This window comes from Bidens hawaiensis, unplaced genomic scaffold (assembly GCF_021521415.1).
Source record: "Bidens hawaiensis isolate Kalapana, Puna unplaced genomic scaffold, B.hawaiensis_p1.1 tig00009159_1, whole genome shotgun sequence".
NCBI lineage: Eukaryota > Viridiplantae > Streptophyta > Magnoliopsida > Asterales > Asteraceae > Bidens > Bidens hawaiensis.
The window spans coordinates 325,868-351,983 of record NW_027491673.1 but is presented as its reverse complement, the minus strand read 5'-3'; the positions used below and the strand labels follow the sequence as shown (position 1 = coordinate 351,983).

At 43.0% G+C, this 26,116-nt stretch overlaps 1 protein-coding gene and 1 long non-coding RNA gene across 2 annotated transcripts; both read right to left on the bottom strand.

The window, feature by feature from the left end:
- Nucleotides 1-19,684: 19,684 nt before the first annotated feature.
- Nucleotides 19,685-24,916, bottom strand: LOC143531333 (thymidine kinase a-like). The gene is made up of 4 exons (XM_077026651.1): nucleotides 24,621-24,916; nucleotides 21,119-21,263; nucleotides 20,154-20,275; nucleotides 19,685-20,060 (listed from the first exon to the last, which is right to left on the bottom strand). The coding sequence occupies exons 1-4, from the start codon at nucleotides 24,914-24,916 to the stop codon at nucleotides 19,808-19,810; spliced, it is 816 nt and encodes a 271-aa protein (XP_076882766.1). The 3' UTR covers nucleotides 19,685-19,807.
- Nucleotides 22,097-22,988, bottom strand: LOC143531332 (uncharacterized). Its single transcript, XR_013135003.1, has 3 exons — nucleotides 22,657-22,988; nucleotides 22,525-22,579; nucleotides 22,097-22,416 (listed from the first exon to the last, which is right to left on the bottom strand). It is a non-coding gene; the product is annotated as an uncharacterized LOC143531332 (long non-coding RNA).
- Nucleotides 24,917-26,116: the final 1,200 nt, after the last annotated feature.

Below are 26,116 nucleotides of genomic sequence, written 5' to 3'. Positions count from 1 at the left end.
GCTGAGGGGGGACGACAAGGGCAGACGTCAAAAAAGAGAAGCGCGCAAATCCACGGAGATTGGCGCGAGCAGCAAGTCATCTTCCCAAGAATCAGGGGAGGCCCTTCAATAAGCAGTCCTCTCGTCATCACCACACACATTGCTCATTACGAAGTGTCAAAGGTCCTGGTGGACACTGGAAGCGAATCTGACATTATGTATGAGCAGTGTTTCAGAAAGTTAGACCCGGCAGACCAAGCGCGGCTCGAAATTGTGAACGCACCAATCTGTGGTGTCTCAAATGAAATCATACATCCCCTAGGCCAGATTCAGTTTGAACTAACTATGGGGGATGATGAGCACAAGCGAGCCGAAGTTGTCAACTTCTTGGTCTTGCCCACCACGTCATGCCACAATATGATCCTGGGTAGGGGAACGATTGCTCAATTTAATGCTGTACCGTCGCCAGCGCATGGCGCATTGGGGTTCCCTACACCAACAGGCGTAACATTTGTTTACCGCGATCATTTGTGCGCAGTGACAAGCACGCCGCGGGAAGGGAGAATGAAACTTCCAATGGCTGACAATGCGCCAGAGAAGTGGATTTTAAACCCAAAATTCCCAGAGCAAACGGTCACAATTGGCGCTACCATTTCAGACGAAACGAGATTGAGAATGAAAAAGTTGCTCACAAAATACACGTCGGTTTTCGCGTGGCAACACTCCGATATGACGGGGGTCCCGCGAGACTTGGCGCAACATTCTCTTAACACGTTCAAGTCGGTGGAGCCAATTGCTCAGAAAAAGAGAATCATGGGGGATGAAAAGGCGAAGGCCATGAATGAGCAAGTGGAGGACCTGTTGCGCGCAAACATCATCCGCCCGATCCGATACCAGACATGGGTAGCCAATCCTGTGATGGTAAAGAAAAGCAACGGGTCATGGAGAATGTGTATTGACTTCAAGGACCTCAACAAAGCATGTCCGAAAGACTGTTACCCCCTCCCAAACATCGACGCAAAGGTGGACTCCGTGGCGCCATTCAAGCTCAAATGTTTCCTGGATGCCTACAAAGGCTATCACCAGATTCAAATGGCACCACAGGATGAAGACAAGACTGCCTTCAGAACCGACAAGGGTGTTTTTTGTTACACAAAAATGCCCTTTGGTTTAAAGAATGCGGGCGCAACCTATCAGAGACTTATGGATTCGGTTTTCAGTGAACAAATCGGAAGAAATCTAGAAGTCTACGTTGATGATTTGGTGATCAAGAGCAGGGAGGAGAGACAAATGCTCAAAGACATCGAGGAAACTCTTCAGCGCCTAACGGAAGTTAACATGAAGCTCAACCCGAGCAAATGTACTTTCGGTGCAGAAGAGGGGAAATTTCTTGGTGTAATGGTCACTAAGGATGGTTTCAAGGTGAACCCTGAAAAGGTGGAAGCCATCCTTGACATGCCTTCACCATCCACCATGAAAGAGGTTCAGAAGCTGAATGGTAGATTGGTGTCAATCAACAGGTTTCTAGCGAACCACGCCAGCAAATCTACTCCATTCGTTAACACCTTGAGGAACTGTTTGAAGAAGAGCCAATTCAAGTGGACGCCTGAGGCTGAGCAAGCTTTCACTGAGATAAAAGAATGTCTCATAAAGTTGCCAGCGCTCACAGCTCCACTTCCTGGCGAAACCCTTACATTGTACCTGTCAGCTGGAGACCGCGCGATCGGCGCAGTATTATTGGTGGATCGCAAGGGGATCCAAACGCCAATATACTATGTGAGTCGGGTGCTCACAGACCCTGAGACGCGCTATTCCATCATGGAAAAGTTAGTTTTGTCACTAACACACGCGTCGCGCAAGCTCCATAGATACTTCAATGGTCATCCTATTGAAGTTCTGACTGGTTACAACATCCAGCAAGTCTTGCGACGCCCCGCGCTCTCCGGAAGGCTGACAAAGTGGGCGCTGGAATTAGGTGAACACACGATCACTTATAAGCCCCGTCCAGCGATAAAGGGTCAAGTTTTTGTGACATCTGCCCGATCCGACCCGACCCAGGTACCCGTTTCTCTGACCCGATCTCTTTCTTTTATGATTTAATATTTATTTATACTTATATTTTACTTTCAATAATAATAATATACTTTTCCCTCCCGCCTCTTTCTCTCTCTTTCTTTCCGCCGTTCCGTCCCTCTCCTCTCTTTCCGCCTTCTTTTCCCTCTTGTCGCCGTCCCGCCCTTAAGCCTTGTTTCCCTCTTTGCTTGTCCTTTGGTTCTTCCCGCCTAAGGATGTCTGCAGCTCCACGCGCCAGACTCCTTACATGGAAGCCTGCGTGAAGACATCTTGTTCCTGCGATGCGTGAAGAGAACTCTTCTCGCAGCGCGCTAAGAATGCATATTCTTCCCGCAATGCGCTAAGAATGTATGTTCTTCCCGCGATGCGCTTAGAATTCTAGTTCTTCACGCAGCACGCTAAGGATTTGTGATTCTTCCCGCAGTGCGCTAAGGATTGTTGTGCCAGCCTTCGCGCTCGCGCACTCAGCCTTCCCGCGCTTAACCCTTGTATCTTCTGTTTATTCTAGCCGTTTGCTTTTGTCATGTCTTTTCTTCTGAGCTGTTGACCTAACCTATCTAATGTCTGAATAGTTACTTTCGGCGCAGCATGCGTACCAACCCCATTGGTTGGTAGAAAAAGTGACTGACATTATCTTTTGAGATCTGCTTTTTCATGCTTTATCCAGTACCTTTATCTGATCCGCCCATGCTTTTTACTGTTCCCTGGCAGCTTTCCCTTTTGCCTTTTTCCTTTTTTTCCCTGCTACCATATCTTTTGATATCTTGCTTTTGGAATCTTTTTACTGTTGATATCTTTTCTTTTACTTTTGGAGATCTTTTCTAGGGTTTGTGTCCCCTAGGGTTTGCCTATATATAGTACTATTTTCTTAACACTTCACACACTACACTTATTATCTCTTCCTCCCTTTTCGCTCTCTGCCGTTGTCCTCCTGCCGCCTCCCTCCTCTCTTGCCTCCGTTTTCTCCTCTCCTCTGCCCTGTTTTCCGGTAATATATTATATATAATAACTTATTAATTATGCTAACTTATAATCAAGACTTAAAACAAATCATTAAAACAATAATCTTGTTTATAGGTTAACTTGTGCTTGTTTAAAGTTGGTTCTTGCTTTATCTTACACCGCATCGTTTATCAAGTGAGTTATCTCGTATCTAATCCCTTTTTATTTTAAATGCTTTGGGATGTTCATGTGTTCATACAAAACTTGAGTCTTAAACTGTTTATGAACTTTAGTCGCGCAGTATCCCATGTGTTGAGGACGTTTACTTGGCTGTTTATTTGTATGTGTGTATCATTAACCGCTTTGTTCGGCCTATTCCGAAGTTTTCATGGTACCATTAGATGAACACGGGAGACCTATCGTTTACGGTTTTCTTTGTTTACACTTGCACAGATGTTTTCTCGTTTTTGTGCTCAATTGGGAGCACGGATTGAACTATGAACTATGAGCTATGATCTATCTAGGCTTGATCACAATCTGATTGCACCCTTGTTAAACACCAGACATACACGTGTTGCGCGCAGATTTATTGTTATCTATGTATTGTATTAAACTTGATTTCTCACCAACACGCAAGTGTTTGACGTTTATTTTAACACATGTTCAGGTTTGCAGTAGCTGTTTTGGAGCTTGTGGACACGTAGGACGTTTTTACTTTTGGACCTAGAATTAAAATGTATCAAGACAAGTTAATGTTGTTTGAATGTTATAATTTATAATATATTGATTTATGTTTGATTTATGTTCTTTATTTTCCCGCTGCGCGTGCGCGATAAAATGTGTATTAATAAATATTGACACCAATAGTGTCGCGAGTAATGAAGCAATATGTGGCGCCCCGATGTATAATCCGCCTTTGGTCGGGGTGTTACAGATTGGTATCAGAGCTCGTTGACTTTAGGATAGGTGGTTAGACGTAACGGCCTAGAATACCTAAGAGTCCCTTCTCGCGCATGAGAGAAATCTCATGTTTGCACGCTTATTGTTAATTACTCGTTATTTATGAATATGCTCGCACTTGCGCAGTATATGATTTTATGTTTTATTTCGCGATATTTCGATTTTTGCTAAATTTCGATTTTTATTGATTTTTCTTACATATTCGTTTGTTGGATTTGAAAGTCCGAAAAGTCATGGTGATGCATGAATAGCTGATTTTCAATTTCCATTTACGATTATGTTCTGAGGTTGGAGACTTGAAAAGTCATGGTGATACATGAATTGTCAACCTCCAATACTCATTTTCGTGTACGTTTTATATTGAAGATTGAAAAGTCATGGTGATACATGAATCGTCAATCTCCAATACTCGTTTGCTCGTATATTTTAAATTGGGAATTCGGAAAGTCATGGTGATACATGAATTGTCGATTCTTGATTCGAATTTGTTACCTTTATTAAGTCTGCATTTTGGGTCATTTATTTTACTTTAACTTTTGACAGTAACTGACTCCGTGAAACCAAGCTTTATAAGATTAAAACTTTGCGCTAAAACCAAGATATTAACTAAAATTAAAATTTTTATAGAATGCCTCCGCTATCTCGCCGATTTCAGAGAAGAGAAGCCTCGCGCATGCGTAGACAGCAACGTTCCCAGGAAATGGCCGCCGCGATAGCCCAAGCCTTGAGCCAAAACAATACCTCGAGTTATAACATTAAGTCCTTTAACGCGGGTAACCCTCCAAAGTTCACAGGTCTTGAAGGAGCCACCGTGATGCTCCAATGGCTCGAAAAGATTGAAAACACTTTCCTCCATACCCAATGCCCCTCAGACAGACGAACCCTATATGCTTCCAGTGTCCTGGAATCCAGAGCGCTTACATGGTGGAATGGAGTAGCTCATGCGCGTGGCGCAGAGGCTGCTTCTAGCATGACATGGGAGGAATTCAAGGAAATTCTTACGCGAGAATTCTGCCCTCCCAACGAAGTTAAGCGCCTGGAGGAAGAATTTTGGAATCTTAAGCAATACAGCGGTGAAGCGCGCGAGTACGCGACGCGCTTCCACGAGCTAAGCTTGCTGGTCCCTCACCTTGTTACCCCTTCCCGCCGAGCCATAGAGAAATTCCATGGGGGTCTTCCCATGGAAATTCAAGATTCTGTATGGGCCAGAAACCCAGTAACCCTCTCTGACGCCATCGAGTTGGCCGCTGTGCTCAGCGACAACCATGTCAGAGCAGGAACCCTGTTCCTGCGGGGAACAGAAAAGACCAAACCCACCAAGACTGTCCCTGAACCAACAGAAACCAAACCAGAACCCTCAAACCGTAACAACCTCAAGCGCAGGCGCAAAGCCTATGCGCTTACCAACCCGCCCATTACCCAACAACCCATTTATCAACCTCCAGTTTACACGCCTAACCCACTATCAGCCTACCCAACTCCCCCTGTAGTTCACAACTATGCCCTAACCAATCCAGCACTCCCTGCCCCACCAACTAAGAAACCTTACACAGGAAACCAACCCCTTTGCCCAACCTGTAGACTTCACCACCCAACTCAGACCCCGTGTCGACAATGTAACCGATGTGGCCGCATTGGTCACTCAACCGAATACTGTAGAGTCCCTCCCGCCAATCCAATTGCGCCAACACCACCAGTTTACCCGCAGAACCCACAACCAACATACCAAAACCCACGACCCAGGTCGTGCTATAACTGCGGTGATCCCAGTCATTTCCGGAACGCGTGCCCGAGACTACAAGTGCAAATCACACAAGCGAATCCGGTGAACCAGATTTCAAACCAAGTGACGCGTGGACGAGCTTTTAACATAACCGCGCACCAAGCGCAAGCGAATAATGACGTAGTTAATGGTACATTTTTGCTTAACGGATTTTATGCTTCTATACTTTTTGATACTGGCGCCGATCGAAGTTTTATCTCTCGCGCCTTCGAGCAGAAGCTTGCGCGACCGCGCAACGATTTAAAAGAAGATTTTTCAGTTGAATTGGCTAATGGCGAAACTGTTTTAATTAACTCTGTGATTAAAGATTGCACGCTTAACCTTAACGAAAACGATTTTCTGATTGACCTCATCCCCATGCCTCTTGGAAGCTTTGATGTTATTATTGGTATGGACTGGCTCTCAAAGAATCGCGCCGAAGTTATTTGCGCCAAGAAGTTGATTCGCATTCCTCGAGAAAATGGTGATCTTCACATCTACGGCGAGAAACCCTCCCGCGGTCTTAAACTTATGTCTTGCGCCGAAGCCCGAAGACTCATGCGGAAGAGGTGTATTGCATTCTTAGCTCATGTGGTTAAACCTGCTGAAGAAAAGAAGCTTCGCGATATCCCTGTTGTGCGTGATTTTCCTGAAGTTTTTCCTGATGATCTTCCTGGTATCCCTCCCGCTCGTGAAGTCGAGTTCCGTATTGATCTTGTCCCTGGTGCTTCCCCCGTAGCTAAATCTCCTTATCGTCTTGCACCCGCTGAGATGCAAGAATTGGCAAGTCAACTTCAAGAGTTGACCGCTAAAGGATTCATTCGCCCTAGCTCTTCGCCCTGGGGTGCTCCGGTGTTGTTCGTTAAAAAGAAAGATGGATCGTTTCGCATGTGTATTGATTACCGCGAGTTGAACAAACTCACCATTAAAAACCGGTATCCCTTACCGCGTATTGACGACCTCTTTGATCAACTCCAAGGTGCCTCTTGTTTCTCGAAGATTGATCTCCGCTCTGGCTATCACCAGTTGCGCATCCGCGATGAAGATGTTCCGAAGACTGCTTTTCGAACTCGTTATGGCCATTTTGAATTCTTGGTCATGTCCTTCGGTTTAACCAACGCACCCGCCGTTTTCATGGATCTAATGAATCGGGTGTGTAGGCCTTTCTTGGATAAATTCGTGATCGTGTTTATCGATGATGTTCTGGTGTATTCTAAGACCAAGGCCGAGCATGAGCAACATCTCCGATTGGTATTGCAAAAGCTCCGAACCGAGCAGCTCTATGCTAAGCTTTCCAAGTGTGAATTCTGGTCTGATGAAGTACAGTTTCTTGGCCATGTTGTGAACAAGATGGGTATTCATGTCGACCCATCCAAGATTGAAGCAATCAAGAACTGGATTACGCCATCCTCTCCTTCTGAGATCCGTTCCTTTCTGGGCTTAGCTGGTTACTACCGGCGATTCATTTCGAACTTCTCGAAGATCGCTTTGCCTTTAACAGCTCTAACGCACAAAGGTAAACCGTATATTTGGGGCTCGAAGCAAGAAGAAGCCTTTCTAACGCTCAAGCGTTTGTTGTGTGAAGCTCCTGTTCTTGCGCTACCTGAGGGTAATGATGATTTTGTCGTGTATTGCGATGCATCCAACCAAGGTCTCGGTTGTGTTCTTATGCAACGAGGCAAGGTTATCGCTTACGCATCAAGGCAACTCAAGGTTCATGAAAAGAATTATACAACTCACGACCTCGAGCTTGGTGCAGTTGTTTTTGCCTTGAAGATCTGGAGACACTACCTTTATGGTACTAAGTGTATCCTCTACACTGACCATAAAAGCCTTCAGCATATCTTTGATCAGAAGGAACTTAACATGAGGCAACGCCGATGGAACGAACTCATCAGCGATTACGATTGTGAGATCCGGTATCATCCTGGTAAGGCTAATGTGGTAGCCGATGCGCTCAGCCGAAAACCCTGCCAACTTAACTGTATCTTGCCGCGCACCCAGCTTCACTTCGCGCCGATTCAAAGCAACCTTGAATCGCGTATTCGTGACGCGCAGCGCGCATCCATCAGTAATGGTAACCTTCGCGCCGAGTTAGCGTGTGGCGCGGAAGCACTCTTTGTCCCTAATCTGAGTGGAATTCTCTGCTATCTCAATCGCATCTGGATTCCCTTTGATGAGAATCTTCGCGCTGATATCCTGAGTGAAGCGCACAAATCTCGGTATTCTATTCATCCTGGCGCTGATAAGATGTACAAGGATTTGCGCATTACTTATTGGTGGCCCGGTATGAAAAAGGATATTGCTGTGTTCGTAGCTAAATGCCTGACTTGTTCTAAAGTGAAAGCTGAACACCAACGCCCATCTGGTTTGCTCGAACAACCAGAAATTCCTACGTGGAAATGGGAATGTGTAGCGATGGACTTTATTACCAAGTTACCTTTGACAGCAAGCAAACATGATAGCATTTGGGTAATAGTGGATCGATTGACTAAGTCTGCTCACTTTCTGCCCATTCGTGAAAACTACCGTGTTGAGCAACTCGCGCAGCTTTATGTCAAGGAAATTGTCTGCCGCCATGGTACTCCTTTGAGCATCATATCCGATCGCGATGGCCGTTTTATATCTCGCTTTTGGAAATCTCTCCAATCTGCGCTAGGAACTCGCTTGGACATGAGTACGGCATATCATCCTCAGACTGACGGACAGTCTGAACGAACTATTCAAACTCTTGAGGATATGCTCCGATCTTGTGTTCTTGATTTTGGAGGTAATTGGGATTCGCACCTGCCTTTGATTGAGTTTTCTTATAATAACAGCTATCATTCCAGTATTGGTATGGCCCCATTTGAAGCACTTTACGGTCGTAAGTGCCGCTCCCCGATCTGTTGGAGCGAAGTGGGTGAAACTCAAATCACAGGACCCGAACTTGTTCAAGAGACAACCGATAAAATCGCCAAGATCCGTGATCATCTGCTGACTGCCAGAAGCCGACAGAAGAGTTACGCAGATCGCAGGCGAAAGCCTCTCGAATTTCAAGTTGGTGATCTTGTTCTCCTCAAAGTGTCGCCCTGGAAAGGTGTTGTCCGCTTTGGGAAGAAAGGTAAGCTTGCTCCTCGTTATGTTGGACCATTTAAGATTCTCGCGCGCGTGGGAAAAGTTGCCTACAGACTTGACCTGCCGCCCGCGCTCAGTAATGTGCATCCAACGTTCCATGTATCCAATCTCAAGAAGTGTTTAGCTGACGAGAACCTTCACATTCCACTTGATGAAGTTCAAGTTGATGAAACTATGCATTTCGTTGAGAAGCCTGTTGAGATTATGGATCGCGAGGTTAAGCAAACCAAGCGCAGTCGTATCCCTATCGTGAAAGTTCGCTGGGAGTCCAAGCGCGGAGCCGAGTTTACATGGGAAAGGGAAGATCAAATGAAGATCAAGTACCCGCACCTGTTCTCTGCGCAACCTACTTCGAGATAAATTTCGGGACGAAATTTCTTAAAGTAGGGGAGACTGTGACATCTGCCCGATCCGACCCGACCCAGGTACCCGTTTCTCTGACCCGATCTCTTTCTTTTATGATTTAATATTTATTTATACTTATATTTTACTTTCAATAATAATAATATACTTTTCCCTCCCGCCTCTTTCTCTCTCTTTCTTTCCGCCGTTCCGTCCCTCTCCTCTCTTTCCGCCTTCTTTTCCCTCTTGTCGCCGTCCCGCCCTTAAGCCTTGTTTCCCTCTTTGCTTGTCCTTTGGTTCTTCCCGCCTAAGGATGTCTGCAGCTCCACGCGCCAGACTCCTTACATGGAAGCCTGCGTGAAGACATCTTGTTCCTGCGATGCGTGAAGAGAACTCTTCTCGCAGCGCGCTAAGAATGCATATTCTTCCCGCAATGCGCTAAGAATGTATGTTCTTCCCGCGATGCGCTTAGAATTCTAGTTCTTCACGCAGCACGCTAAGGATTTGTGATTCTTCCCGCAGTGCGCTAAGGATTGTTGTGCCAGCCTTCGCGCTCGCGCACTCAGCCTTCCCGCGCTTAACCCTTATATCTTCTGTTTATTCTAGCCGTTTGCTTTTGTCATGTCTTTTCTTCTGAGCTGTTGACCTAACCTATCTAATGTCTGAATAGTTACTTTCGGCGCAGCATGCGTACCAACCCCATTGGTTGGTAGAAAAAGTGACTGACATTATCTTTTGAGATCTGCTTTTTCATGCTTTATCCAGTACCTTTATCTGATCCGCCCATGCTTTTTACTGTTCCCTGGCAGCTTTCCCTTTTGCCTTTTTCCTCTTTTTCCCTGCTACCATATCTTTTGATATCTTGCTTTTGGAATCTTTTTACTGTTGATATCTTTTCTTTTACTTTTGGAGATCTTTTCTAGGGTTTGTGTCCCCTAGGGTTTGCCTATATATAGTACTATTTTCTTAACACTTCACACACTACACTTATTATCTCTTCCTCCCTTTTCGCTCTCTGCCGTTGTCCTCCTGCCGCCTCCCTCCTCTCTTGCCTCCGTTTTCTCCTCTCCTCTGCCCTGTTTTCCGGTAATATATTATATATAATAACTTATTAATTATGCTAACTTATAATCAAGACTTAAAACAAATCATTAAAACAATAATCTTGTTTATAGGTTAACTTGTGCTTGTTTAAAGTTGGTTCTTACTTTATCTTACACCGCATCGTTTATCAAGTGAGTTATCTCGTATCTAATCCCTTTTTATTTTAAATGCTTTGGGATGTTCATGTGTTCATACAAAACTTGAGTCTTAAACTGTTTATGAACTTTAGTCGCGCAGTATCCCATGTGTTGAGGACGTTTACTTGGCTGTTTATTTGTATGTGTGTATCATTAACCGCTTTGTTCGGCCTATTCCGAAGTTTTCATGGTACCATTAGATGAACACGGGAGACCTATCGTTTACGGTTTTCTTTGTTTACACTTGCACAGATGTTTTCTCGTTTTTGTGCTCAATTGGGAGCACGGATTGAACTATGAACTATGAGCTATGATCTATCTAGGCTTGATCACAATCTGATTGCACCCTTGTTAAACACCAGACATACACGTGTTGCGCGCAGATTTATTGTTATCTATGTATTGTATTAAACTTGATTTCTCACCAACACGCAAGTGTTTGACGTTTATTTTAACACATGTTCAGGTTTGCAGTAGCTGTTTTGGAGCTTGTGGACACGTAGGACGTTTTTACTTTTGGACCTAGAATTAAAATGTATCAAGACAAGTTAATGTTGTTTGAATGTTATAATTTATAATATATTGATTTATGTTTGATTTATGTTCTTTATTTTCCCCGCTGCGCGTGCGCGATAAAATGTGTATTAATAAATATTGACACCAATAGTGTCGCGAGTAATGAAGCAATATGTGGCGCCCCGATGTATAATCCGCCTTTGGTCGGGGTGTTACAGTTTTGGCGGATTTCATCACGGAAATCCCAGAGGGAAAGATTGAAGAAGCTCAGCGCGAGGTAGACCCTCCGCGAGCAAATGATGAAGAAGATGTTTGGAGGCTATTCACTGATGGAGCCTCCAACAGCGAAGGGTCCGGCGCAGGCCTCAAACTGGTGGACCCTGATAATCATGAATATACTTATGCTATTAGGTTGGACTTCAAGAGTACCAACAATGAGGCTGAGTATGAAGCCCTGCTGGCTGGTCTGCGCATTGCGCGCAAGTTTGGAGTTAAAAGGCTAGAGGCCCATGTTGATTCTTACTTGGTAGCTGCTCAGGTCAACGGCCTATATGACGCCAAGGAGAACACAATGCCTCTATATCTAGAGCAGGCAAAAAAGTTCGTTGAGCAGTTTGACTTCTTCAGAATCATACACATCTCGCGCAGCGAAAACAAGTCCGCTGACGCGTTGAGTAAGATGGCATCAACTAATTTTGATCACTTTGGCAAAGATGTCAGGGTGGAAGTGATGAGCAACCCGTCAGTACAAACGCAATCGGTCCTTGTAATTCATACAACCCCTTCATCCTGGATAACTCCGATAATGGAATTCCTGAAGGAGGGGACGTTACCGGATGATCGCGCACAGGCGAGAAAGATAAGACACAAGGCGCAGAACTATGAACTACTTGATGGTACATTATATCGGCGCTCTTATCTTGGACCGCTCATGAAATGCCTGGATGCTGAAGAAGCAAGCTATGTGATTAGGGAGATTCATGAAGGAATCTGTGGAATACACGCTGGTCCGCGCATGGTGGTTGCCAAGGCAATGAGCTCAGGCTACTATTGGCCAGGCATGTACTTGGATGCGCTAAAAGAAATCCAAAAATGCAAGGCATGTCAGAGCTACGCGCCAAACACCATGCGTCCAAAGAACAACTTGATTCCAGTGACCTCCGCATGGCCTTTCCACAAATGGGCCATTGATATTGTGGGGCCCCTGCCGCAAGCGCAAGGGCGAGTGAAATTTTTGGTAGTGGCGATAGACTATTTCACAAAATGGGTTGAGGCCAAGCCACTAGCAAAAATCACAGCTGAGGCGATGAAGCAATTTATCTGGAGCCACATCATTTGCCGTTTTGGCCTTCCTATGGAAATTGTGAGCGACAATGGCAAACAATTCACTGACAGGAAGATATCAAGCTGGCTCAAAGAATTGCACATCAACCAAATCTTCACGTCCGTCTACCACCCTCAGGGGAATGGCCAAGTGGAGCGCGCGAATCAAAGTTTGCTAAATGGGCTGAAGAAAAGGTTAGAGGGAGAATCCCATTCTTGGGTCGAAGAGTTACCTAATGTCCTGTGGGCGCACAGGACATTAAGCAAAACTAGCAATGGCGAATCCCCGTTCAGCCTAACCTATGGGACAGAGGCTATGATCCCAGCAGAAATTGGATGCCCATCCCATAGGGTACTCATGATGAGCAAAACTGATAACGAGCGCGAAAGAAGATTGGACCTTAACTTGCTTGAAGGGCGCAGAGAAGCGGCTATCATCAATGAAGCCAGATACAAGAAAAAGCTGGAAAAATATTATAATCAGCGCGTTAAAGAGTGCCACTTCAAGAAAAATGATTTTGTCCTTCGAAACAATGAAGCTAGTCGCGCAATACCCCCAGGAAAAATGTCCCCCAATTGGGAGGGACCTTATCAAATTTCAGAAGATTTGGGGAAAGGCGCGTACACTTTAAAAGATTTGAATGGAAAAAAGATACCGCGCGCGTGGAACGCGGCACAACTTAGAAAATGCTTCAGGTAAAAAGTTCAAATATGTAACCAAGGCTTTTAAGCCATCATGAATGATGATTCGCGCTATCTTTCAATATTTGTCGCGCTATCTTTCAATATTTGTTCTATTACCTTTGCATACATGTTTCACACTTCCTTTATTAATTTGGAACAATATGACAACACTATATTGACTTCAAAGCAAAATAAAGCGAAGTAAAACATACATGCGCGAGCCTTAGCTCAAACGCGTTAACGAGTCTTAACTCTAAAACGCCAGGGCCTTAGCCCAAACTTACGAGCCTTAGCTCAAACACGTTAATGAGTCTTAACTCTAAAAACGTCAGGGCCTTAGCCCAAAACAAAGAGCCTTAGCTCAAAACACTCACAAACATCCATCTTACATCCCGCGCAGCCTGATCATAAAAATCCTTAAACACAACTAAGGCAAAGCACATGCCATATCATGTTAAGGTCTCAGGTCGAGGTCGCGCGCGGAATCATAGTGGATATCTGAGTAACACACGCTGACATGTAATGGCTAAACTCATACTTCCATATAAATACCGCACGACAACGACGCGCAAAAAAGAAATAATGAAAAGTTAGCGCGCATGTCAGCATGAGCAAGATACTGCGAAACCACAAACAAAATAGAACAGAGGTTAAGTGAATAATTTCCTTACAACCTTGTTCTTATTTTAACGTGCAAGCATATCTTATATCTATACAAGCAAACATGAAGAGATGAATGGAAATGCGCAAGATGTGAAAAAGAGAAAACAAGTTTCATTCCATTGGATTGAAATTTACAAGTATGATGAGTTACAAATTACAAGTATAAAAAATTAAATATGTAAAATTTGATGAAGGGCTTCTCAAGTCTCCACGTCGACGTCAGCCACTTCATCACCTTCATCATCTCCCGCAGCATCTGACGCGGCCTGCTCCTCATCTCCGAACTGACCATAGTCAAGTTCTTCCTCCTCATTGGAGTCTTCTATCACGACGGTGGCAGGAGCAGATTTATTCGCAGCGCCAGAGCCGCTGGCAGGGGCAACATCCCCCGCGCCACCATCATCGCCACCAGCCCTCTCGCATTCATCGAGCAACTTCTTTAGCGCGCCGAGGTCGGGCTGGTCAGCAAGCGCAGCTATCTGCAAAATCATTAGAAAAATATTGAGTACAAAACACTTGGAAAAATTAGTCAACTAAAACTCATTAAGGTCAAGGTACCTGCATAAGGATGGGGATGGGAGTATTCATATACTTTTCCCCCACCGCGGCCATGTCCGCGCAGGCCGCGTCGCTCTTGTAAGGGTACTCGGATGGGTTCTTCTTCAACATGCCATAGTCATACCCATCCGTAAACCCTTCAGCTCGGCCCACCAAGCGCGCGGCGGCATTGCAGTCCATCACAAGGGCCTGAAACTCGGCGGAATATTTCATCGCCAAAGCGCAGCGAGTTATGCCCTGTGACACCAGCCATTGGCGATCTTGCGCTAGGCCAGCAACAGACGTCTCGAGGACAGGAACCTGGGAGTTTAATAACTCAACAGTTTCCTTAGTCTTTTGTAGCTCCTCCTTATCAGACGCTGCTGCCGCCAAGATTTTTTCTTTCTCCGCCTGCGCAGCACCAAGTGCTTCCTGGCTGGACGCCGCCGTCGCCAAGGCCTCATCTCTATCGGCCTGCGCGGCCGCCAACTCCCTCTTCAGGCGCGCAACCTCGCTCTCCAGTGATGATTTTTCAGTGATACTCTGGACGATAGCTTGGTCACGCGCCTCAGCCTGCTGTTCCAAGACACGCACTCTACGCGCGTACTTGGCAACTTCGGCCTCCGCCAACTGCTGCTTCTCCCGCGCAGCTTGGAGCTCATGCCCGCGCTTAATATAGGCGGTGTTGGCACTTGCTCTATTTTCGCTGAGCTCAGCCTGGAGTTTCTCAGCTCGTGCGCGAGCATCAGAAAGGTTCCAGGCAGCCACCTTAGCCTCTTGCTGGGCTGCCACAAGAGCATCGCGTACTTTAATATAATCGCGATGAAGCTCTTGGGAGGCAGCAAAGAAAGCTGACCCAGCGAAAATGTGATCGTTGAGCAAGTCAGCGCGAGTGCGCTCCTCCTGATACCTCCTTTCAGTAGGAGGCACGGCATGAGCCCAGAAGTCCTCGCATACGCCCATGGATTGGAAGGAACTTTCTTCATTAATATTCCATCTCGGGCGATAAACGTGGTCACCTTCCTACAAAACACAAGAAATGTTCTAAGTCATAAAACATACTTATATGGAGGTACGCGCAGCGGAGCAACAAATTAAAACATACCTGCGGGGATGAAGCAGAAAAGTCAGCGCCAGCCCCACCAGAAGTATGCGCTGTGAAGACTTGTGGCATCGCAGGGCTGGCGCGGTCTCCCAAGGAGCCCTCAGCTTGAGCCCCCTCATCCTCCTCATCTTCTTGAATAGGCCTCTTCTCCTGCGACCTGGGGGGCTCCAAACCAGCCTCGCGGAGAGGGCTGCGCGTAGGAGGAGGCGAGGGAGGTCTCGACGCCGCCAGTTCGGCGCGCAATACGGCTTCCTGCTCTTTTGTAACCCTAATAAGGGGAGAATCAGCACTAGCAGGAGCAGGACCAGAACCAGCGGCGCCGCCAACGGCGCCAGGAGTGTTGCCAGCAACTTGTACGCCAGCTACAACTCCTATGAACAAATCAACAAGGAAAAATGGTTTATGACTGAATCCAAAAGAAAAATAAAGAAGACAAGTGTGCAAAACATACCTTGGCGCAATTCTGTTCGCGCGGCGAACATCGCCATAAAATTCATTCTACCCTTTTCAGAGGGTAGAACAGGGGACTCCGAAGCAGCCCCCGGCGCAGCCTCAGCACCTTGTGGCGCCTGTGGCTCATCTCCTACCGTCGCCGGTTCTGCAAACATTCAAAGGAGGAAAGGTTTAATAACAATTCAGCCAGATGAAGATAAATAAAGTATACCTGTTGCAGGCGCGGCACTGCTTCTCTCTTCAGCCGCGCGAAAGGAGGAGGCGACGCCACCATACCTCAAGTGGACAGGAGGTCTGCCCACTCTCACAGGCAGAGAAGCTAAAGAAACCTTTGTGGTAAACACCTGGGTTTCCTTAGGTCCCTTCGTTTGAGCATGGGGATGAGCGACAGGGGTGTCATCTTTCTTCTGTTTCTTACTGGCCCCTGCGCCAGATTTCCCCTTAGCTTTGCGCTTTAGTAGGGGCGCCTCCTCTTCCTCCTCCTCCTCTTCCGCGAGCTCTAGCTCGTAGTTTTCAAGCGCATCTACAAAAACAACCAACAGAACTGTTAATAAACTTGGATATTCTAAAGGAATGAGCATAAGTGCGAAGGCTTACCAGGCGCGTCACTGTCAAAGTCAAATTCCAGATCCACTGGGATGAACATGTCATCGAAGCGATCTGGGAAACCAACTTCCCCAGCGCCAAGCGCGACGGAGCCACCCTCCACTTGTTCATCATAAGCGGCAAGGACATAATCCTTGGTGACTGCGCAAAAACAGATCAAGTGATATCAGCAAAAGAATTATGTTCGCGCAGAAAAAATAAATAAACCAATGAAATAAACTTACACAACCCGTCGACTTGGATAACGGGCTCAAGCGCGCTATCGGCCCAAAGCTTACTCATGCCGACCCCAACCAGCGCCTCCTTTCAAATTTTCTTCGCGGGGGATGGTTCGGCGGTCAGTTTCTTAACCCAGGCGCCAGTTGGGTTCTTGAGGACACCCTCATCCGCAGGCGCAGAAGAGATAGAGCGCATGGTCATACGGATGGGGATCACACCAGCCCTTATGTAAAAGAACCTCTCAGACCAGTCATGAAGGCTCTTGAATGAAACAGTGGAGCACTTCACCTTCTGACTGCGAGGAATGAAAGAGATCCAATTGTCCTGGATCTTGGGCTTGTAAAAATATTGAAAGCGCCGAGGAGTGGGTTCCTCGCGCTGGGATTTGCACATGAACTCAAAGTGAGTCACGCGCACGAGTCCAAACGGATGGACTTGGGATATATGAATCCCATAGAACTTCAGCAGTGCACCCACAAACCTTGTCATCGGGAGACGAAGGTTGCAGTGGGTGAAAAAGTGGCTATATAGGGATATATAGCCGGCAGGCGGGTCCGCCGCCGTTTGCCCGGACCTAGGCAACATGCAGCCAAACAGGGTGGGAAAGCCCTGAGAGGCGATGAGGTTGTCGAGGTCGGCCTGCTTCAATTTGCAGAGGATTTCATTCCACCTTTTGGTGGCCTTGGTCCTCCCTACTTCCTCCGATGTGGTCTCAACAACCCTCTTCCCTTTCCCCTTTTGCTTCAATGTCGACATCACCACAGACTTCACACGGCGTCTTCGAGAGGCAACAGAGGTGATTGAGGGGCTAGACGAGTCTGAACTATCAGACATACAACTGCACCAGCAAATAATCGAAAAATCGAAAAGATGAATATACTCAATTCAGAATATGAAAGGCAGAAAATAGAAAATTTGAAACAATGAAGATGAAGATAAAAATTTCCTAAGGGCCTGCTTTTATAGGCCCAGGAGAGAGAAATGTGGCAGCTGATCAGATTTCACGCGCCTCAACTCGCGGGTACAAGCCAACGAGGGCGCGACACGTGTCCCTAACACTGTTGAGGGGACATAAAATTGTAACCGACCTGCCACGGAACAGAGACGCGCCCCCACTCGCAGGTGCTAACCAATGCGAGCGCGACACGTGTTCAGGACAGCTGTGTGAGGGGACATGAAAGGCAACTGTAGCACCTCGAGCACACGAAACGTCTGACACGTTTACGGCGCACGTCACCACCAACTAACCACGTGTTTGGACCCTTCGTTTTCAACCAAATGGATAGAACTTCGCGCAACGATGGAAGCAACCAGGAAAACGACAAAACCCCATTAAAAGACAAAAATCAGTAAGTCTAATATCCATCTTACCGCGCTCGCGCGAGATAAGACACACATTAGACTGGGGGGGCTTGAAGAGGTATGTACCCGCCTCAACACCGAGCAAGGCGGGTCAACCCACAAGATAAAGACATTATGAAGGCACAAAGCCAAAACCTATGCGCATGGCGCATACAAAACATGCTCAGGCATCATATGCCCAGGCACACATATGCTCGCGCATCACATATGCGCGCGGCGCATCAGCGCGCGGCGCATATCACATGCCCGTGTATATCGCATCTGCCCAGGCACACATATGCTCGCGCATCACATATGCGCGCAGCGCATCAGCGCGCGGCGCATATCACATGCTCGTGCATATCACATCTGCGCATGAAATATCTGCGCGTGAGAATAAAGAGAAGACCCCGCGCATCCTCAGGGTGAGCGCATATCATACGTGCACATCATCAACCTCGTCCTTATCCAAATCAGGATTAGGGCAACCTTGATTGTGCACATCAGACAACCTTCCAGAAGGCATCTTTTTAAGGAGAAAGAATATGCTGATGTTGATAGCTGCCAAATGAAAGGTCGACAACTCAGCATGACACATGTGTTACCACGTGATTACAACCAACGAGAAAGCGCCAGGTGTCCCAAAGGACACGTGGCGCAGTGCGATTGGAGGAAGCCAACGAGGTTGAGCCCAACCGGTGGTAACCCTAGCACTATAAATACAGCATCAACTCCACTTTGATGACACATTTCATACTCAATCATTGACAGTTACAAGCAGTGATCACACATTCAATCATATTGAATCACATTCATTCACAGTCAGTTACATACAATCACACAGTCTCACAACCAAAGGGTATTGAGCAATTAAGCAAATACTCTTGAGATTCTCTGACACACATTATTATCTTCTCCACAAATATACTGATTCTCACGCCGGAGGGTTACCCCAAAGAGGACCCCTCTGTCCCTTTCTGAGGGGTAAGTAACGGCGCTGTTCATTTTGTAGGTGGAAGAACACTGATCCAGAAGAACCATCGGTGAAATAGTATAATCACACCCGAGGAAAGTAGATCTGCTACCAGTGAGTAGATCCACGTTTCTTCAAATGTAATAACAAATAAACTTCAATTCCTAATCAAAATGAAGTAACCTACTTGAATGAAGAACCCGCAACAAATTGTAAAACGTCACAGCCTCACAGGGAGACCAAATATTATTGTTAACTACGTAATTAATAATTATAATATATATTAACCGTAAATAGTTCTAAACAATAAATAGGCTTACAGTCAACATGTTATAAATATAGAATGACAAATTAAAGGAAAAATAAATGATGGTCAATATTTAGTTAATTAAATTAAAGAGCAAATTCTTTGTATTTAACGCACCTTATATATATAAAAGAAATCAAGTTATCGAGTCGAGCCTACGAGCCGAGCCACCCTAGGCTCGAGCTTGACTCGTTTACAAAATGAGCCGGCTCGGCTCGATTTTAAATCGAGCTTTTTTCAAACGAGCTTTTTTCGGACGAGTTTCAAGTGAGCTTCGAGCCACGGGTTTTTTGAACACCCCTTTACTCGCTAGCCTTCTCAAAATGTTGCAATTTTAGGACCAACCTCTAGTTGCCAAATCCATCTTTGAGGTTCTCCATAGGTCAAAAGAGTCCTCAATGGTAAGGTATTTCACTCCTTAAGTTTTCATGACGGTATAGTGAAAGCAGCGTCGGTTCAACGATTATGGAGGCCTAAATCGAAACCAGATTTTCTGACCCTTTCATGACAATTGTGAAAAAAAAATGTTGACATGTCCCTCTTAACAAGAAAACACCACATAAACATACACTCAACTTTAAGCCAATATTCGTTTTACACAAACTCCCATCAGTAAAAGAATAACACAAGGCAACCAACAAAAGGGTAGCCAAACAAGACCGGTTTATGACAATGTGCCATATTGAACCTTGTGTGATTGAAGAACAGTTCTTGCAGCCACTTTGACCAGTTGACCAGTCGAATAGTGATGTCTACAAACCGGCATGTAAACATCTGCACCCGCAACAACTTCTCTCTCTGTTTCCTCTGTCTTTCTTAAAGTAAAAGCAGCAGGCTTTCCGCATAACCCACATCTTGCCTTTAACTTGGTTACAGACTCTGCAATCGGTACTAAATCAACCACTCCAAAGCTCCATCTGAAAACAGTATTCATATTCAGTCATCAAATCACAGTGTCTACAACCTCCATAATTACCACATGGAGGATGAAGCTTAAATCTGAGTGTTACCTTAAATAATCGCCATCCAATCCAGCAACAATTACAGTTTTACCATCATGGTCGGCAGCGTTGATGCAGAAATCATACAAGTCGTCAAAAAACTGAGCTTCATCGATCCCAATCACCTCTAGCTATTGTCATGCAACAGCCACATGAAAGAAAACATCACTAAATAGGATTGTAAACGAACCAAACGAATCGAAGGAACCAAGCAAATGATCAAACAACAACCATACCCATTAAACCCCACCCATAACAAACGATCGAGCACTAAGAACTAAAGAACGGGTTTTCTTGTTCATTCATTCGTTAAGAAAATGAGCGTGCTTCTGGTCTTTTATGTTTGCTCGTTAACATTATAAACAACGGGTCACAATCGTAAATGAACGAACATAACTGAGCATAGATGAAAGAGCATAATTAAGCTAAAACCAATTAAAGGTAAATGTGAGCAACAGTTTGTTGGGCCTAAAATGTTAATAAAACAAGATTAAGTTGTAATGGGCCAGAAAATTTTAAATAAATATATTAATGAATGAACATAAACAAACGTTTACTCTACGAATATAAATAAATACAAACTAACGGAAATAAACGAATTTATATGAACAAACGATATGTGTTCATGTCCGTTCGTTTTACTTCATTCAATTTATTAAGTAAACAAAGCGGTTCACTGAACATTTGGTTCACTCACAGGCGTACAAAACAAACTACACACAAACCAAAACACTAACAAAGATAGAAGACTCTGTCTGTAATGCGGCCCACTACATATATATATTTAAATTTATTTCATTATTATTAAATTTTTAACAAAAATGAAGGCAGGGTCCCCAATTTGCTTTAGAAGCTAATTTTTCAAAACATGACAACAGCTCAAACGTGCACGTATTTATCTGTCAAATTCATATTAAAGTGTTATATGTTAACCAATTTTAAATGTTGACGAATAAGTTTTATTATGAAGTTACCTTATGATAGGCTTCATGACCAATTCTTTCTTTAAATGATGATAAAGCAGCCAGTGGCCAGCATGGTAATTTCTCCCCGTCATGTGTCACAAAGGAATCCAATCCGTATCTTGTTTCCTTGCTGGACTTTATAACAGCTACGTTTCTGATAGGAAATACATAATTAATATAACACGTATGATTGCCGACAACATAGAGCATACACAGATAAAGAAATAATATCTGTAATATAGTGAAAAACAGACCTATTCACAAGAAAAGTCACTAACTCTCATATCTAAACTCTCAACCAATGCAAGCAAACAAGCAGATTCACATCAAACTAATGAACATAACAAAAACCACAATAGAGTATAAACATGAAAAATAAAGATATGTTAGTTAAAGTTTCTTAGAAGATACCAGTTACCACCACTGAAAAAGATATATATACAGCACTCACCCATACTAATAGATTCTCTAATACTAACTTTTATTTGGTAATCGATTCTCTAGGAATACCACCTATTTGGTAGCATCGTTTAAAACACTCAAATATTTGTAAAGTTTGTTCATAAAATGCCATGTCCCATTAAGACTAAAGACTATTAGAGATAATAATCTCCCTCCAAAGAAATAATTCAAATTCAAATATTGTAACTCCTATTTTATATTTAGATAGTCTTAACTAGGTTTGATGATAGCTTATTTCTTGGGATTTATTCATGCAGTTTTGGTTTATATTTGTGTACATATTGAACAAGCAAATGCAATTTATTTCTTGCAACAAAGTGAAAAAACATGCAAGTTTATGAAAAGAACATCAGACTCATTTTGTACTTCAAAACAAATAAATTCTAGCTGGCATCCAGCATCAAGACGAGTTGTCATATGAAGAACCAACATGTCGAATGCCAAACCCGTACATCTTTTTTGCCGCACTAGCCACCGACCTCGAAGTTGTTTCCCTTCTATCAAAACTAGGAATCGAGTTCCCATCTCAAATCGTGAAGAAAACCCATCCACAATCAGAGAAACAATCTCTACAAGAAACACTCGAAAGTCATTTGATGATTTCTTCCTGTAAGTCATCATTTAGTGGGCCATGGGACGAATGAGACTGTTGCATTAGGATTGTTTCTTAATTGAGCCAAGATTGTTGCATCCTTACGCTCTTTCTCATCGCGGTCGACGTTCATGTGTATGTTGATTGTCTTCAGTGTCAAATAACTAAATGTCTTGACTCAATGCAGCTTCTAAATATTTGATCCTCATTTTTGTTGATTGTCTCTCACCTGTATACATCCAACATGATATCTCTGCAAAAAAAATTTAAAAAAAAATTAAAAATAATTCTATCATTTTCAAGAATCTTTAAGAATAAAACCCTAGATTGATAAGTTATAACAAGATTAAGACCTGAAGACCTGCCCATGAAGAAGCCCATATTGCAGCTCCAACCACAAGAAAGTAGAATGCATACTACAAAAACAAAAAACCCATCAAGAAAAAAGTAATCTTGAACCAAAAAGATCAATTATTTTTAATAAAGTTGTTACCTTTAACACTTCTTGGCTCAATTAAGAAACAATCCTAATGCAACAGTCTCATTCATCCCATGGCCTTTCATCCATGGCCCACTAAATGATGACTTACAGGAAGAAATCATCAAATTACTTTCGACTGTTTCTTGTAGAGATTGTTTCTCTGATTGTGGATGGGTTTTCTTCACGGTTTGAGATGGGAACTCGATTCCTTGTTTTGATAGAAGGGAAACAACTTCGAGGTCGGTGGCTAGTGCGGCAAAAAAGATGTACGGGTTTGGCATTCGACATGTTGGTTCTTCATATGACAACTCGTCTTGATGCTGGATGCCAGAATTTATTTGTTTTGAAGTACATGATAAGTCTGATCATAAACTTGCATGTTTGTTCACTTTGTTGCATGAAAGAAATTGCTTTTGCTTGCTCAATATATACACAAATATAAATCAAAACTGCAATAATAAATTCCAAGAAATAAGCTATCATTAAACCTAGTTAAGACTATCTAAATATAAAAGAAGAGTTACAATATTTGAATTTGAATTATTTCTTTGGATGGAGATTATTATCTCTAATAGTCTTTAATCTAAAGGCTGCATTTATCATCCTATGAAAGCTTTTCAAAACCTCCTTGACATTTTTAACAGAGAATTTATGAAATAGTGAAATACTAGACAGTCTTCATATGTACAGCAACTTTTGAAACAATTAAGAAACCAATATGTATCGATTTATCGGTTTGCACCATTAAAATAAAATAAAATACGAATACTGAAAACAAAAAAGCCTAGTACCGATTGTGTTAGGTACATACAGTATTGAATTATTGATACTAGTAAAAAGTTAGGGGTAAGCAATAACTAAACCAAACCGAAATTAACCGAAAACTGGTTATTGGTTAATTTTTGTACCCTAAGTTAACCGAACCGAACCATTCATATTTACATATATTTCTAGCTATTATACCTTTATTTCATGTGTTAATGCATTCATTTCATGAATTTCTATGTGAAAGTTCTAGGGGTGTGCATGGTGCGGTTCAGTGCGGTTTTGGGCTAAAACCAAACCGAAAACCAAACTTTCGGTTTTTTTTATTTTTCAAAACCGTTCGGTTTCGGTTTTTGGTTTTCGGGTTCAATCGGTTTTGAATTCGGTTTTTTCGGTTTTCCTACTCGTATTTTGGGCCAAAAAAGTTTGACCCAAGATATTGAATTGGGCTTAATATTTTTTTAAAAAAACATAATGATTAACAAAATATTGTTTATTTGTGCATTGAATATTAAGAGCTAAAAAAGATGCCTACATTTTAAATTATAAATAAAAATTTCATAAATTCAATAGCAAACGTTAAAAATAAAATAAATATCCAAGTGAATAAAACATAAATGATTTAACCAAAAAGTAATTCAACATAAACAATGCACATTTAATAGAGTAATATTATTTGTTGTTATTATTATTATTATTATTATTATTATTATTACTAATCACATGAAAAATTAAACAAATGGTTATAGGTCGGTTCGGTTTTAATGATTACGGTTTGGTTCGGTTATTACGTTTTTTATTTTAGTTTTTTTGGTTATTTCGGTTCGGTTCGGTTTTTCGGTTATTCACAAAACACAAAACCGTACCAAAACCAATATTGCGGTTTTTAATAAAACTCAAAACCGAACCATTGGTTTCTAATTCGGTTTGCTTTTTTCGGTTTTTCGGTTTCGAAACGTTTTTTTTTTTCATGCACACCCCAAGAAAGTTGTAACCAAAACCTGAATTTGGTTATTAACCGAACCGAATTCCGACAAGTTAACCGAACAAACCGAACCGGGTTAACCAAAAACCGAGTGGTTAATTTAGTTGAGGCTAATAACCGAACCGAACAGAACCCTATAAAAAATTGGTGATATCTGCATACAATAACTTTATTAACCAACGTATCTTATGAGTTGATATACAAACAAACAAACAAACAAACAAACCTGCCATTGGAGCTTTCGGATTGAATCCGGCGAAGCAAACTGGTGGTTTTTCCGGCGAATATGGGCCCCACAATCACGTGAATTTCACCATTATCATTTGTGCTTGAAGAACAAGAACATGATGATGATGATGATGAAGATGAACTAGCAGAGACTATATGAAGAAATTTAGGGTTTCGAACATGTACGGAGTTAGAAGAGATTGAAGATAGCGACTTTGAAAACCTGATGACTAAATTAGGGATTAAGGTTGTTGATGTCATTCTTGTGGTTGAAAAGATTAATGATTTCATCATCATCATCATCATCATCATCATCATCATCATCATCATCATCATCATAGTATACGAGGGTTTTGGGTTTTAGTTTTAAGGTGTGACTATTGTTGTTGACTATTTATGATTGAGCATTCCTAGTATGCTGACCACTGTTGACAATCACAAACTTTATTACAAATGTGTCTGCTGCGGTTTTTGACTAAAACCGAACCAAAAACAAACTTTCGGTTTTATGATTTCGGTTTTTGGTTTTTGAGTTTGTTTCGGTTTTGAATGTGATTTTGTGTTAATGGTTACGGTTAAGATATTATGATTATTTCAATATTTTTGGTTATTTAGGTTCGGTTCGGTTTATAACGAAACACAAAACCGAACCAAAACCAATATTTCGGTTGTTGCTAAAGTTCAAAATTGAACCGTCGGTTTCTAATTCAGTTTTGGTTTGGTTTTATCGTTTTGGTTCGGTTTTTTCTTTTTTTTTTTTCACACCCCTAGACTTTTATACATGATCTCTTCTTTAGAAACCGCATCCCTACTTACAATTAATTACCTTTGGGCTTACATCATCTAGCCTCCGAAGTCTATATCATTTTACCCCTTCAGACGACCCAAAAATTACACAATTTTTATAGCCTTTGGTTCAAGCTTCTCCTAGTTCACATGTGAATGAGCTAGGCACCCAAACACTTTCAACTTCCCATAATCATTCTCATGTCCAGACCACCAAATAACATGCAATTCTCATGGCTTCTGCCCAAAATGCTCTTGCTAAGCCATAATTGGACAACATGCATCTAACCTTATTATATGTTTGTTTTTTAAAACAGACTTCGCGTAATAATGTACAGCTCTTTGAAGCACACATGTATACACGCTTCAAACTTTGTTTCTTTCTTTTTTTTTTGGTATTTTTAACTACATTTCGATATAAGTGTTTTTTTTCACGGATTGATGACCGACGTACAAGTCTTTGAAACCAAGCCTTACAAAAATAAACAGTCCTGCCACGAAGCACGGCTTAACATCCTCGTTCCATCAAATATGTTATACTCTTAAGTAGTTAGGTTCTACCCAATACTCCTAATTTAGTCATTTGTTTGGTTTACCAATGACATGTAGTCATGTACTCTCTTCTGATCAACCTTCTTTTCTTTTAACAATAAGTGCCATTTATTTGGATCCTAACTAGAACATCAACACACCAAAAACATGTTGTGT

What these genes read in the sequence shown, in the direction of transcription:
- LOC143531333 (XM_077026651.1), bottom strand. Translation starts at nt 24,916, where the DNA reads ATGATGAAATCATTAATCTTTTCAACCACAAGAATGACATCAACAACC. An exon ending in TCCGAAAGCTCCAATGGCAG is followed by an intron (nt 21,264 to 24,620) that starts GTTTGTTTGTTT and finishes ATTTCCTATCAG; the next exon opens with AAACGTAGCTGTTATAAAGT. An exon ending in TTGGATGGCGATTATTTAAG is followed by an intron (nt 20,061 to 20,153) that starts GTAACACTCAGA and finishes TACTGTTTTCAG; the next exon opens with ATGGAGCTTTGGAGTGGTTG.